This window comes from Opisthocomus hoazin, chromosome 4 (genome assembly GCF_030867145.1).
Source record: "Opisthocomus hoazin isolate bOpiHoa1 chromosome 4, bOpiHoa1.hap1, whole genome shotgun sequence".
Lineage (NCBI taxonomy): Eukaryota > Metazoa > Chordata > Aves > Opisthocomiformes > Opisthocomidae > Opisthocomus > Opisthocomus hoazin.
Genome location: NC_134417.1, coordinates 93,269,838 through 93,286,061, shown reverse-complemented (window position 1 = coordinate 93,286,061; position 16,224 = coordinate 93,269,838). Strand labels below are relative to the sequence as shown.

Below are 16,224 nucleotides of genomic sequence, written 5' to 3'. Positions count from 1 at the left end.
AGATCTGTTCTTACATGTTAATTTACATTAGTAAAGGACTTTGTCCCCACCCATCCCCAATGAACAGACCATGTAAAACCTCTGATCCTTATTTTATACCTCTTAACCAAGAAGTTCTCTGTTAATCACCTACAGAAGCTGGGTTGCTGATGGTTTGATTGACACTTCTTTTAGCTTTGTGTCTGTACATCCCCTAGCACAGACAAGCACATAAGCATTGGAATTATTGGTCACAACCTTGTAGAAAATTATTGCCTAGTGGGGAAGAGGGAGTCTCAATGCCATGGAACAACCTCCAACTGCTTCTTAGTGTCCCTGAGCCCACTTCAGGTTTCCCCAAGATCTCTTTACAAATGGCAGCTGGAGGAACCCTTTCTGTCCTTGAGGACAGTTTCAAATTCAGATAATTCCCCATCAAAACAAAGATGTGGCTTTGGCAAGCTCGGACATATTTTCCAAGAGGAGGAAGCAAACCAGAGCTCATCAAGGGTTTTAAAAGAGACAGTGTTCCTTAGGTTAGACCTGGATGAGGCCGACACTTCATGCTCCATGCACAAATGCAATTGCCTACCCTTTCCCTCGTCTCGTTGGTGAGGAACTTGGCACATTCACTGTAGTTTGCCCAGGTGCGGTTGTTGCCTGGGACCAACTCCCAGCTCCCGTTCAGGTCACACCGGCGATAAGCATGGCCTGTGGAAATGGAATAAGAGCCAGAGTAAACGGGACTAGACCTGGTAGAACAGGAGAAACTTCTTCCAAGGGTGGATCCCATCAACGCTGATGCCTCCTGCCTGCTTTGAAGCTCAGCTGCAAAAACACAATTTCCAACTCCCTAGCAACTTTCTCAGTTTTCTAGCTGAGAAAAAACAGAGAGCTAACAACAAGTTGCACTTAGTTTAGGTTAAGATATTGGGTCCACAAATCAAGGAGAAAAGCTTTAAAAAGTCCCAAAGCACAGAATCATCCTCAGAGTTGCACCTCTCCCTATGAAAACAAACAGTCATCCATATTATGCTGCTCTTTGTTTACAGATTCAGTCTCAAGACAAGTTTTTCTACGGCAATGGGGAAAGAAGACAAGGCAAGGTTTTATCTTGTGATTCAGCTGGCAGACAAAAACATCCATGTTTAGATGTCTGTGTGGGGGTATCATTGCATAACCTGTGTACAAAAAGTCCCATTACATTTAAAAGGGATGAAACCAGTCAACAGATCTATCTGTCCTCTGTCTATAGAGGGAGAGCTTTTATAGAGACCTCTGCATCTAAGGGTCTTAATCTGACCCCCCACCCTAGCTGACTTGACCAGTGGCCATCAATGAGGTGGGCAATCCATGCCGTGTTGGGTTATGGACAAAAAAAAGGACGGATTGCCTGTTCCTCCTGGCTGCTAATGTGAAGTGCGTGTGCAGGGGTCTCTGTGAGAGGTCATCAGCTGGGGGTTAAGTTAGCCTCATTCACAGTCACTTGTAGAAAAGTCTACGTACAACTAGGGTGCGCTGGAATATCGTTACTTTTTTTTTGTAAGCAGTGTCAGTACTCTGCTGGGGAAATAGAATTTTAATTCTCTGATTTTTTCAGTCTTTGGGTTCACAGCTTTGCCTGAGAAAAGAGAATGCTTTAGCTTTGAAAATACACTGAGGAGCGAGCGTACTTCAATTGCTTCTGAAAACACGCACAGACTTTGTGGCACCAGAAGCAAGCCAAGAAATGCGTTGCCTGAGGGAAAGTGAGATAGGGAGGAATTCACATGTTCTGGTTTCCAGCGCTGTTCTCAGATACCCACCGTAGGGGTCCGGGCAGAGATCAGGGGCTAGAATTAACAAATCATTGAGGAACATAAATTGGAAGAATATCTTGCGGGTTTCTGTCTCTGCGCAAAGTTTGTGGCATTGGACAAATACAGGTTTGTAACCCTGCAAGACTACCCAGTTGTAAACATGCAATCAGTGCCCTTAATGCCTCATTAAAGTCTGGGTGGGAAGGTGGGAAATATATCATTGTTTAGGTTAAAACAGAGCCTTTCCTCTCTCTCAGCATAAAAATAAATAAAGGTTGTTTCGTTACTTCCTTTTTCTTCAATTCACCCGTGCTTGGATGGGAGTCACCGTGTGATAAAAAAAGGATGCTAAAGAGGATATCTAATTTTCTGACGCCCAGGTATCCCCTTGCTGCACCTTAAGAGGCTCTGCTGACACCAAGGACAACACCTACCTTTGTGATTAAAGTCATAGATGTACTCAGGACATGGCATAGCCACCACTTTGCCTGGCACGCCTTCAGGCCAGCAGACAATACCATCCCACTCAGGAAGACAAAAGCCATCTGTGGAAGAGACACAACAGTAAAAAAAGGAGTCACTTGAACTGCTGAAGTGATGCTAATGCTTCTGTCCCACCATCTGGAGAGGGCTCTCCAGGAAAAACCTACAACAATGTCACTCAATTCGAGAAAGCTGCTCTTCGGCATCATCGCAATTTTCTTCTTGGTGTTTAGTTCCAGAAGGTGCAGCTTGTCCCTGGTTGCATTTCGGAAGCATGTGGTCAAGAGTGGGGGAATAGCCGAGACCTCTCTGAGAGGGGTCAATGCACCTGGAAAGTTACTTTCCCTTGGAGGCTGAAAGAAATAGAAACAAGGCAGGAGAGCAGAGTGGAGAACTCTGTAGACTGACAGGCAACGTGGAGATGCCCATGTGAGCTTGGCTGGGTACAGTCTTGATACGGCAGCACAGGTCTGAGCTAGGTTATGCTGTGCCTACATTATTGTGAGGCTCAAAGCTACACGTTCAGGCTTCCCTGAAAGGTACTCATGCCCACAAAGTAGATGATTGGCTATGATTCAATGCCTACAGACCATTAATCCAAATTCAGCTGGAATTTTAACTCATTATTTACTTCAGCCAGTGCTGTGCTACACGGCAATGCTTGGCTCCTTTCTCAGATGTGCTTGTGTGTCTGAATTTGGGTGCGCTTTTAAGTAACACTAAGACTAGTAAGAATCTATAGAAAGGTGTCTGTGGCAATGTTTTTAACCATAAATACAGAATATTTTATTACTTTTCTTCCTAAGGAGTGAAATGATGGCATTTCTGTTTCTGAAAGATTTGCATCCTTTCCCATCTAACATCCATTTAGTCTATGACTTCACGAGTCCCAGCTTCCTTCTCCCCCCTTTTCCCTGTAATGTCATCGTGGGGCAAGATGCAGGTCACGCACTGATTGATTTGGAGCCATGCCCACGTTAATTGGCTGGCAGCGCGCACGCTAATTGACTGGTTGCCTGCTGCCAAGCACAGCGCACAATGGTTGAATTTTCCCAGCTTTCCCCCCATGCTTACTCACTATTTTGGATTTCTGCGCTTTGCTCAGTCAGAGGTTTTCAGAAAAAGAGTAGGAAGAGAAAGGGCAGGTGGAGAAATCATATGAGCCCTTTTGCCTTAGGAATGCAAATATCCTGGGAACTGTTTATCTCTCTCTAATGCACCACTTTGCTAGGCTCATTGCTGCTTCTTAACTTTCTGAGAAGGGAGTGGTGGGGTGGTTGTTAGAGCATTTTTCTTTAAATTGTCCTTGTTCTCCTTTTTTTTTTTTTTAGACTAGAATAACTATTTTGGTTGGAAGGGACCTACAATGATCATCTAATCCAACTGCCTGACCAGTTCAGGGCTGACCAAAAGATAAAGCAAGCTTTTGTTCATTGAAGAAAGTAAAAGAGCCCTGAAGGAGAAATCCTGCCTCCCCCGTGTCTCCCTCTTCTCTCTGTGTATGTTAGTTAATTTGCAGATATCGGTGATTTATGTGCTTAGTGCAAGGAAAAGCGGAGATACAAACCAAGAAAAACGTCCTTTCCAACATTTTATGTCTGCCTTTTTTCCCCAAACCTTTTTTTGAAAATTGGCATGTATATAAATGTTTCTTTAAAGTTCTTTAATTGTCATTTTGCAATTCTCCAGAACTTGAGAAATAATTAAGCAGGTCTTCTATTGACCTGTAATTATGAGAAGCTTCACTTCTCTTTTCACAAACATAGTTACTGGCCAGTCATTCCAGGGCTCCAGCATCACATCCTACATGAGTGTGTAGGCTAAGAGGGTCGTGAAGAAGCTCTGCAGCCCATGGGGTTTGCCACCAGCTTCTGAAGCAGACGAGACGCTAGCAATATAGGCAGACTGCCCTTCAAGGTGGGCTGCCCACTCTCTCAGCAGTCTCATCTTCCTCATCGCCTGTTCATTCAGTCTGCAAGGACAAAGCCAGAACTTTTCCATATTTAGAAGGGCTGAAAAATCTTCCAGACTTCTTGAAAGCTGTGGGAATTGACCTCAATTTCAACACTGCTTTAAAAAGAGGGTAGTCAAACCCTGTTACCCACCTCTTATGTCCTCTGACATCCTTCCAGCTTCTCAGGCACCCATTTCTGCCGCTCCCACAAGGGACAATGTTCCCATTCGTATGTGGATGTTCAACATGGGCTACATTTCCAGTCCCTGAGGAGTTCAGGAAGGACTACACACCAAAATTTAACCTGGTGCTTTGCATTGGGCTGTGTTAACTGCACCCATGGGTTAAAATCCAGCTGCAGTAGCATAACTGAAGTGAAAAGCAAACACTGGTGAATCCGCCCTAGTTCTGCTTTCAGAGCAGCATCTGCCTTCTGTACCAATGTCAACTGGTGAAGGAGTTTATCAACAGCATATAAAGTGTCTGACAGAGAGGAATTACATGCAAATCAAAATAAAACAGAACAGTCTGCTCTTATCTGCAAAAGAGCTCCACTAGCAATGAAATGATACACACAGCCAAGATCTCAGCATGTTTCATTAATATCAAAGCTAGTGCCTTAGCAATCTTTCAACCAAACAGTAATTTATCCTTTATAATGAATGTGCTTTCACAAGATTAAATAAGAATCCAGGATTGCTTTAGAGACCTTTGGCTGGTATGGTGCCCTCCAGGGTCGGAGCTGACAGTGAGTTCATTTTCCTGGTATATTAGGACATGAAAAACAAGAGAAAAACTCATCGCTGAGCAGCTGGTTTCTTATCCTTAACTTAGTGCTGATGAAAAGGACCAGACTAATCACTGCCTATCTTCTAAAGCACTAACTGAGAGTGAGGGTAAAGGTAAATTCCTCTGCATTGGTGTGACAAAAAGAGGAAGATGTTTATTGCATTTTCTCTGCTTCCAGTCACATTACAGGAAGAATAATACTAGATTTCCTGTTCATGAAAACTGGGAAAGCCCTTCGCTTTGGCTCATTGTGTTGCAGGATTACTTACACTGTGAAAAACAGTTTATTTATTTTTCAATTCTCTGGAAGGATGAAAAGAAAAAGGAAAAAACAGCGCCCAACAAAATTTGGGTTGAGAAAAAATGTTATTGTCTCTGAGTTTTTTCTGCGGAGAAGAAAGTAAATAAAGATTTCTTTTAGCCCTCAAAGTGGTCTTACTTAAAATAAAACCAGTCCCTTTTACAAAATAAATATATTTGGGTAAACACTAAAATAAGTGCTGTGGAGAAACAACATTGAGGAGAAAAAAAATACCCAAATATCATGCTCTGAAATGCTAAGGGAAAAACCTTCCAGTTTTCTAAGATCTTCAGAACAACTTGCAAAGGTCAGCCTTCACCTGTAAGCAGTCACGTTATCATACTGCAATATTTGTCCAGAAAATACTAATCTGGAAAAGTATCTTGTGGATATGCCCTCCTTAAGTAAACATACACACACACGTTCGCAATGGACTCATTCAAAAGAAAATGTGAGGGGTCCTGTACCTGGGAAGGAACAACCCCATGCACCAGTCCAGGCTGGGGCTGAGCTGCTGGAGAGCAGCTCTGCGGAGAGGGACTGGGAGTGCTGGGGGACGACAGGGTGACCATGAGCCAGCAGCGTGCCCTGGCTGCCCAGAAGGCCAATGGTCTCCTGGGGTGCATTCAGAGGAGTGTGGGCAGCAGGGTGAGGGAGGGTCTCCTCCCCCTCTGCTCTGCCCCACTGAGGCCCCATCTGCAGTGCTGTGTCCAGTGCTGGGCTCCCCACTTCAAGAAAGATGAGGAGCTACTGGAGAGAGTTCAGCACAGGGCTATGAGGATGAGGAGGGGACTGGAGTGTCTCTCCTAGGAGGAAAGGCGGAGGGAGCTGGGCTTGTTTAGCCTGGAGAAGAGAAGGCTGAGAGGGGACCTTGGAAATGCCTCTAAATATCTGCAGGGTGGGGGTCAGGAGGCCGGGGCCGGACTCTTTGCAGTGGTGCCCAGAGACAGGACAAAGGGCAACGGGCACAAACTAAAGCAGAGGAAGTTCCAGCTGAACATGAGGAAGAACTTCTTCACTCTGAGGGTGAAGCAGCACTGGCCCAGGTTGTCCAGGGAAGTTGTGGAGTCTCCTTCTCTGGAGATATTCAGGACCTGCCTGGACAAGGTCCTTTGCAGCCTGCTGTAGGTGACCCTCGTTCGGCAGAGGCTTGGACTGGGTGATTCCCAGAGGTCCCTTCCAACCCCTAATATTCTGTGATTCTGTGAAAACTGATACAATGGACTCATTCAAAAGAAAACTCAGGCCTTCTGGACAACGGAGTATGCAGTTATTTCTTTTTGGGCACTTTGACCCTCACAATCCTCCCAAAAAGCAGAAGGCTGAAGGCTCTGTGCAAGAAGTACAGTGCAAACAGGTGTTGAGTCACCTCTGGACTGCTGTTTTATCACATGGAAAATTTGGGGAGCCATCAGCTGCGCCAGAAATTTGAAAAAAAGATCACCTTTGCTGCCTCTCACTGCATCTGAAACCTTTCCATGTCTATATTCAAAAAAGACTTTTACAGATCTGGTGGGATTTCGGTCAAATTTGAAAGAAAGCTAAGAAATGTGAGCCATCATTTCCTTCCTGCCAATTTCACGGTTATTAATGATTAGTAGAGGGCTCAAAAGGAGCTCCCTTGCAGAGGGAAGGGGAGGTGAATATTTGGCAGCTGCCAACTGGCCAACCAGCCTTTGCTGACCGGCCAGCCAACTGGCATGTACATAGCTTAAACTTAGGCACAGCACAGTGGTTTCTTGCCCATGTGGGGCACCATGGGGATGTGGGGAGAGGAATTGTGTTGGGTGGAAGGACTGCAGTTATTAGGAGTAGGGGGAAGCTGTTGGGGTACATCCACAGGACAAGCCAGGTGCCTCTGGACCTCCTGGTTGCCGAATGACTTGAGAAGTTCCTACATTGACTAAAACTCTTGGAAAACGTTTTTCAAATGGAAATATTGACTGACATTAGGACCAGCCACACTTTGTGGCTGTTGGATCCATGGTCCTGGGTTTCAACACAGCCAAAAGTTGTTTCTTCCCTCGCTGTCATGCCTGTTGTCCCAGACAGGAGCCCCACCGTCCTTCTGTCACTCCTATCTCTAATACCTCCATTCCTCCCTTCTAAGTAGACAAACCTTTGACCTTCTGCAGAACAAGGGGTAAAGGTTTTAAACTAAAAGAGGGTAGATTCAAACTAAATATAAGGAAGAATTTTTTTCTGATGAGGGTGATGAAACACTGGAACACATTACCCAGGACCATTCAAGGTCAGGTTGGACAGGGCTTTCAGCAACCTGGCCTAGTGGAAGACGTCCCTGTGCATTGCAGAGGGGGTTGGACTAGACGGCCTTTAAAAGTCCCTTCCAACCCAAACCATTCTATGATTCCCCACATCCCTTCCATCCTCCCTCATCCCACTCCCTGTCTCCTCTGGTGCGCACAGCCACATGGCACCTTTATCATTAATTTAATCAGCTAGAGACCACGATGTGATAACTGGGACCAAATTCTGCACCTTCTGCCTCCAACTTTTTCCTATTTTACTCACTCTAGAGGTCACTTAACAACAGAACTGATCACAAAATGGGGAGGGAAAATACCATATATTCATCTGGTATTGTATTGGAATCCAAGAAAGACTTCTCTTTTTGTTTGTTTTCCCAAATATTTCCTCCAAATATGTTTTGTTTTTTGGTTTGTAAAAATACTAACAGTACTAACAACTTGGCTTCTTTGTGTTGTTTTCCATGTCTCCTGGTCATTTCTGAAAAGAGATGCACACTGAATTACAAGAAGAAATCTAGAAAATTGGTGAGGAAAAATTATTCTTTCAGGAAAAAGATAAAAAGGTCCACAAGCTGACAATTTTTCCTGATGGCTATACTTCAAAATAAAAAATAAAATCCATTTTTACAACCTTTTTTATAAGCTGTCTTTAGGAAAAAAACATCCACCACCTGCAAGCAGTGTGCTTTTGGCATGCTAAAAATGTCAGTCTCCCCTGAGACACTGATAACAATATTTAGAAACTTGGCTAATCAGAAGGGATCCTGTTTGTTCTAAATGCTGACTGAAAAGCTCTTGAAAATTTTCTCTTTTTTTGGTGAAAAATAGTTTGAGGGTTCAAATGTGCAGTTTGGATTGATACAGGTGCGTAAGTTTGGGACATTCAGTCACATGTTCCATCCGAACTGGTAAGGCAAAATATTTTTCTCCTTGGAAGACATAGTAGGATTCACTGAAGATGTAAGTGAAAAGGAATTCATAAACTTCTAAGAAAACACATAAATCTCATACATATCCCACATCTTTGGGTCTTGGATGTGTATCAGTCATTCAGGCAACGCTGAATGGAGGATATCGCTCCTCTCTCAGGCATGTGTGTATGTGGGTGAACCTCCTCTGAATCCAGAGCCGTAACTCTCATGGACGGAGACAGGGAAGGTGGGAACTGCACTGAAGCTTCTCATGGTTAAAGGACATCACCGACCACCTGAGTGCTGAAGAAATTAGTCTGGCAGGACTACATGAGTGGTTGGAAGTGAGGCAAGACCTTTTTCTCTTCGAGAGACTTTACAGATGCCTCATCCTGGTGTTTCCCTTTCTGTTTCCGTAGTTCAATACTAGTTCAGGGAGACAGGGCAATCGTACTTGTGGAGAAAGAGAGGATCAACAACCACCACACTCCCCGACTAGAAAGCTGTCACAGGCAGGTAAGTGAGGTTGGTAAAAGTCAACTGCTGAGGCATGAATTGAAGCTTTGTCTTCTAAGACTTATATTACATCTTCAGGCCACAGCAGTTTGCTAGAAGAGGCTTCACAGGTCCTGACATGTCCTTACCACAGGTCAACACAGTAACCTCTCTGGGAAAAAGCTCCTAAGTTCCTTCCTTGCAAAGGAACAGAAAGAAAAATCTTCATCCAATAGGGAAGGACTGGTAGGGTGGAAAAATTTCTTTGGCGGCCCTGGAGAAGAACAAAAGGCTTGGTCTGTTGAATGCAACAGGACAATAATAAGAATAAGAATAAGAAAGAAAGTTTTTCTTATCCTATTGGTAAGCAGTATGAATGGAGATGAGCTACAAAAGTGGAAAATGATGCAAAAATAAACCGGCGTAAACTGGCAGTGAATAAAGTTTATACTGGAAATTAAGAGAGAGCTTCTATCCTTCAGTTGAGTCATGTTTGGGATGAGGTCCCTGGGAAGAACAGTAAGTTTCATGTCCTTAAGTGATTTTAAGGTGGCATCTCATTGGAGTAAATGGAGGCTGTGGCATTAATGGGGCTAGGAGGAGACCACCATGTCACTCACAACTTTGTAGAATCAGAATCATAGAATGGTTTGTCTTGGAAGGGACCGTTAAATGTCATCCAGTCCAACCCCCCTGCAATGAGCAGGGACATCTTCAAGTGGATCAGGTTGCTCAGAGTCCCGTCCAACCTGACGTTGAATGTTTCCAGGGATGGGACATCTACCACCCCTTTGGGCACTCTGTGCCAGTGTTTCATCTCTGTCATCATAAAAAATGTCTTCCTTATATCCAGTCTAAATCCACCCTCTTTTAGTTTAAAACCATTCCCCCTTGTCCTATCACAACACGCCCTGCTAAAAAGTTTGTTCCCATCCTTCTTATGAGACCCCTAGAAGTACTGAAAGGCCGCAATAAGGTCTCCCCAGAGCTTTCTCTTCTCCAGGCTGAACAGTCCCAACTCTCTCAGCCTTGCCTCACAGCAGAGGTGTTCCAGCCCTCTGAACATCTTTGTGGCCCTCTTCTGAACCCGCTCCAACAGGTCTTCTGCACGTCGCAGGCTGCACTCGAGCTCAGTTGCTACCCTTGCCCTGGGAAGGGTCAGCGCATCTTCACCCTATCTCAATATCTTGTGTGCTGCTCTCTCATGATTAGCAGAGTCACTTGTGTTTCCCAAAGACACCCCAGTTTTCCAGATGGCTACTCACCTCCACTCTAGAACTCACAAATCATCCTTCTTACCCTGGAGGCAATCACTTCCAAGGACAAGAGAGATTCCAGAAGAGTCCACATTACTCCTTCCTTCCTTCCTTTTTTAGGTACAAAGATGCCAGCACAGCTCCCATATGCGATTGTGCTCTCATCTGTTGATCTTGAGACACCCAGCTCATCACTTCCTCAAGACAAGATAAGCCACAACAGAGCTCAGTCTCTCTTTCCACCACTACATCCCTGAACCAAAAAGGGTCACCTCCTCTAGTTTCCTGATGTATTTCCTATAAGGTTGTTTTTTTTTACCTCGCAGCCCGCCAATCCACCTTACTCAAGTCCTCAGCTTCAGCTGAAGGCAAACCCAAGGGTTCAGGAAACAAAGCCCTCGCTGAAATTCAGGTTTCAGTCTGAGGGACAGGTTTCGGGAGAGATGGTGCTAAATGCTACTTTCACCCACTGCCTTCCCAGGACTGTGCTGGAGCAGGGACTCAGTTCATCACAGACAGCTCCTCATCATCCGGCTCTGCAGAGAAGATACCACCACCATGAAATAAGCACTTTGAGAAGATGAGGCATTCAGAAAGCTGTCAGTTCAACATCTAACTAGAAGTTACCAACAGCTCAGCAAAATATGCTGAATGACAGGTTCCTCTAATGGAAATCACAATAGGGAAGGTATAAGGCTTCAAGTCAGGAAATCTGATTTACTTCTCTGCATCTGCATGCCATTTTATCACAGACCAACTCTGCCCATCTTCAAAACCTAGACTAGAAAACCTCCAGGCAGGTCATGTGCCTCAGTGCTTGAGGTGTCTGAAGGTTACTATAGTGTACCTATTCATCTCACAGTTGCTTGGGCTGTCATGAATACTCCCTTACAGTAGTACCCTACTACAGAGTGGTTATAGTAGCACAGAGTACCGTAGTTTTAGAACAGATGTGCCTTGCATCTCTCCTTAGACCTCGAGCATTGAAATCTCAGGGCATGGAAATGGTAGGTGTTCTCATGAGCCGATATGGTATTCAGGATGGAGCAAGCAAACGCTCTGTTTTATGTCATTGCTGTGGGACTTGCCTTTTGAAGGCTGAAAGGCTGGTCACAGAGTGCTCTGTGAAAGGGCTGTGCCACATGTGTCTCTCATTTCGCTCTTTCTTCATTTCTCCTTGCTCACCTGAGCCTAGTCAGAAATCCCAGCATACTGCAGGTTGCTTTCGTGGAGGAGAGAGGAAAGGAGAGGCATATTTGGATCACGCTTGCTCACTGCTCAGACTGTATCCCCAGGGCGCAATGAGGGCTATTCTCCCCTACTTGCTACTTTCTCCTTGCCTCCTCCCTCCTCTCCTTCCCCCCAGTCTCAATTCAGATTTCTGTGTAAGCGGTACATGCACGCGGAGAACACATTAAAACCATCTGCGAGGCTGCTTGGCAGCTGGATAAATGCAAACATGGTCTCGAGGTGTTTATCTAGGGGTATGGAATATAAATCAGCCTGACTTATTCTGGCACCATGCAAGGCAGCAAGGAGACCACATTTGGAATACGCTGTGCAATTGTGGTCACTCTATTACGGGAAGGACATTTGGTGGATTGGAAACAGGCGGAGAGGAGCAACCAGAAAAATGACCCAGCATTTTGGGACAGGAGGGGAAGAAAGGGAGGCTTGGAGGGCCAGTGGCTCTGTATGGGGGTGTTTGATGCTGCAGATGCATTTCAAACCTGGCTGTCAGAGCATATGTGTAAGAGTGCCTGCATACGTATATGCATAGATCTATAGGCGGGTAAGTCTGTAGGAAGGGGTATATATTGTCGTTGACTTGTGCTGTGCAATGCAGGGGGAGCATGTATCTGTTGTGGGGAAAGATGCTCTGCATGCGTCCAAGAGCATTTACATGGGTAGCTGAGGACACAGGACTGCAGTGTCTCTCAGCAGAGCTGTGTGCAATGTGCCCTGGGTCAGAGCACGCACCTCTGAACATCCCTCTGTGTGTATGGGTACTGTGTGCTGGCCAGCATGAGGGAAGGGCAAGGAGGTGTGGTGGATGGACATAGGTCCTGCCTGTTGTTACTCAGAGACCTTTGCTGGCCTGCACACCAGTGTTTAGCAGGCAAAACACCCCTTGCATGTTCAGTGCTGGAGGAACTGGACTTTGGAGGGGAAGGAAGCACAGGCCAGGGGCTGTTCTGAGCCCCACTGTCTCTTTCCTCACCCCAAGGCAGAATGGGAAGGTCACAAGACTATGAGTGCTACCAGAAAATTGCTAGCATGACACAGGTCCAGAGAGCTGGCTACTCTGACATTACTAGCCCATTTCACATGCTGCATCTCCACTCACTGCTCTCACAACCCGAAAGAAGAAGTATCACCTTCAACGTCCCATCTGATAACACCCGATCTACCATTACTGGCCTGACTCAGCCCAGCCATCCTTCTTTCCTCATTCAGTCCATCTAGTTCTTCCAAAACTCTCCAGTTCTCCCTCTGAGAGGGGATATTGCTGGTCATATTGATCATTAAAACAAGGATAGAAATAAGATTTAGGATTAATCTTGCAGTTTAGCCACTCCTATGTACTGTTTTTCAACCTTTCTCCATGTTACTTTACATATCTCACACATGGAGCACTTATGCCAATCATAACTCCTGAGACCTGTTCCTCCTGTGCATTGTAAGACCCACATAGCTGCTTAGCAGACATTTTGCGACAGGATAGGAAACCCTTGGCCCATAAGCCTTTGCAGGTAGAGTCCAACTTGATATTTCTTATCTCTTCCTACCTCTATTTCAGGCATGACTGGCAAGTAGCCATCTGTGAAGAGCTGCAAGCCCTTGCTAGTCATCACAGCCTGCTGACTTGAATGGTAGATGTGGTAGACAGGTTGACCAGGAAATGACACCTCTCCATAGGGCTTCTGTGTTCTTTTGGCCCATCCCAGAAACACAGACACAGTAGGAACACCCAGGCTTGACCAGGACTCATTGTTTACCTCTATACTAGTCAACACAACAGACCATAGCCCATTTTCAGGCCATTCAAGCCCAGCATGGCTCATATCCACTAATCCGAGGTCCCCCTCACGCATATTCGAGAAGAACAGTCTTGTCTGTGCTGGCATCTCAAAAGGCATCCTGGTTCATGCTGGCCCCTATATGGTGTCCACTAGGGCAATGACAGCTGTCACAGGCCAAAACTGTGATGGGAGCATGCTGACAAGGGTCGGTTCAGTTATTTGCAGGAAAGTGGGCTAGTGTTCTTGCCCTGCACCAATGAGCCACAAGAACTGAGAGCAGAAACAGAGAGAAGCTAGAAAGAGCAGAATGAAATATGAGGTTTTTAGACGTCTGAGGTGTTTAGGGGAAATCCTGAGTGCCCTGGATGCCTTTGTCTCCCTTATTTTCTAAGGCACGTTAGGCAACTCGAACCTCAGAGGAGACCTCAGCAGGCTGGATGATTAAGGGATGGTGCCTGAGCCTCTGGAGAGAAAACCAGTAGCAGAACCTGTGCTTCTGCAAGCCCAGAGAGAGCCTGGGCTTCTGTATAGGTCCTTTAGGGACAATGGAGCCATAAACTCAAATGGGCAACCCACACACCTTGGATAAATATACACAGCTTCTCAACTAAAAATAACCCCTTTTCCTAGCAAATACTTTTATTTATTAAAATAACACACCATTTTGAGGCAAGATGCAACACCTAGGACTCTGAGAAAGGATTGCCGATGGCCTTTGCTAATAACAGGTTTGTGCAAAAATCTCTCTTCCCCCACAAAATGTCCCATCTCTCTTTCCAAACCAGGGAAAGACAGGCGTTTAATTCATGGGTGAAAAAAAAAAATTTAAAAAAATCAGGTCTTAGGCTTATGGCTGGGAATTTTACTTCATCCCCTTCCAGGTTTAACTTTGGGGTGGCATCAGGCTGCCCACCATGGCTGAAATGTAATATTTATGTGCGTAGAAGAGAAATTTTAGGGTTTCCTGTTCTTTCCGAAAGGCTTTCATCTAGAGACTAAATTTAAGAAAAAGGGGAGAGAAAAAAGAAAGAAAAGAAGAAAGGAAGCCAAATGCTTGTGGGGATAGGTTTCTGGTTTGGTTTTTTTTTTGTTTTAGTTTTTTGGGTCTCTGTCCCTCAGTGCCTTAGCCAAAAGTAGCAGATGAGGAAAATATCCTGAGACAGACCTGTGTGGAAGTACACTGAACTGGCTCAGCCCTGTCTCCCCATAGCACAGGTCCATGTCGGCCTGTGCCCATGTCACCCTGTGGATCTGAGTCCATGGAAGGTCCTCAGGATTAGACATATGCCTGGGAGGTAGCCAGGGGGAGATAGCACTAAGTGATTTGTCCTAGGAGGACAGGAGGAGGTTCACCCTCCACTAAAGAGCACAAAACTAAAAGTTAACATTTTAAGGGGGGAAAAAATGAATTTGGAGTTTTAACACATAAACAGTGGTTCATTATTGCTGAGGAAAGTTTAGAATTATATCAATTTTTTGTTTGCTAGGACTTTCCGTTGGACTATCAGCCCTGTTAGCAGTCACACATGTAACAGCCACATGTTCCCACTCTCCAGAAATGCTTGGCATATCTATTGTTCACCCTGATGCTCCTCAGTCGCTAATTCAACTCATGAAATGCGGCTTTAACACACATCTAATTAAATTGCTTCTGGTTTATTTTAACTGAGCAAGATATTGCCGAACCATGGTAGCAGAAACCATATTTGAATACTCCACTTGACAGCTAATTGCCTGTTTTTTCAGGGCATGGCCCGGAGATCAGAAGAAAGTTAAAATCAAGAAAGACAGTGAACATCCCTTCCAGCCCCTGGAAGTCTCCTTCCAACAAAGACCTCCTACAAGATGTCCATAAAACACTACTCTCCATACTCCTATCAACCCTTTCCATGTTTCACAACATCCAGTTGAAGTTTTAGTTCTCCTATACTTCTTTTTATGGCCATTTTTAGTAGCTGGAGCTACACTAAGATCAGCCCTTTGGCACAAAGATGAAGCTAGCATTGGTCAAGCTTGTGACGGTGCAGGTTGGCTGGGAGAATGACATAACCACTCACTGGCCACATTGATAGGAGCTGCTCTGGAAACTGCTACCTTTCGGCACTGCACCGTGAGGCAGGTGGCACTTGCTAATAATCATGTAGGCTGAAGAAAATTGTGGATTTAATAAAAATGAGCCAGTGAAACCAGCAAAGGGAAAAGGACAATGCAAAGTAGAACAGATGGGACAATAAGGTCTTCCTGCTTCCAAAGTATGGTGGAGCATGATTCAAGGTACTGCTCTGTTCTGGGCTGCCTGCTTCCTGGGGAAGAGCTCAGTAAGTCCATGCACAGGCAGGATCACATTTTCCAGTCAAAGAGTGTTGTGTGTCTCCATGCCGAATCCAAGCCTGTGCTGGAAGAAAGATGCACAGAAACCTGCTCCTTGAAATCTCATTTTCCTTCTTGGGGGGAAGCGATGGTGCTGGACTCACAGGTCCCTCCCATAGTGCATCTTCTTCACTTGTGTTAATCCATGTAGCCATTTCTACTAGCCTATGATTAGCAAGTAAATGCATTAGGAGTGGGTAGCTGCAAGGTGAAAGAGGGAACAGCAGACATCAGCTGATTATCAAAATAAAGGTGCACTGCTGATCCAGGCTACCTCTGCTCTCTTAAGATCCATGGATATCTCTGAAACTCAGATTTGTCCCTTTTTAAAATGTTGCTTGAATGAATATCAGAGTGAATAAAAAAGTAAGTTGCAGCGCTGAACTGCGGGAGAAATGAATAAATCTGCGATAAATTAATGTCCTCACGAAACCGAATGGGAATCTGCCAGTTTATGCCAGGAAAAGAACTGGCCCGTGAAACGCACTTAGCAGTGAGACGGGCTAAAGAGCAGGAGAACCCAGGTACCCATTGCACTGCAGGAAATTTCAAATGTGTTTTCCTCATTTCAAAACAAAACCAGAGGCTTTAAAG

The 16,224-nt window shown here is 45.1% G+C and overlaps 1 protein-coding gene across 1 annotated transcript in view; it reads right to left on the bottom strand.

Moving 5' to 3' along the window:
* Positions 1-16,224, bottom strand: part of PTH1R (parathyroid hormone 1 receptor) — a 130,574-nt gene that overhangs the window by 41,235 nt on the left and 73,115 nt on the right. Inside the window, exons 3-4 of the mRNA XM_009938327.2 lie at positions 2,213-2,323; positions 572-690 (exon numbers count right to left, since the gene is read on the bottom strand). Of these exons, the coding sequence (XP_009936629.1) occupies positions 572-690; positions 2,213-2,323 (230 nt within the window). The remainder of the gene's footprint in view (positions 1-571; positions 691-2,212; positions 2,324-16,224) is intronic.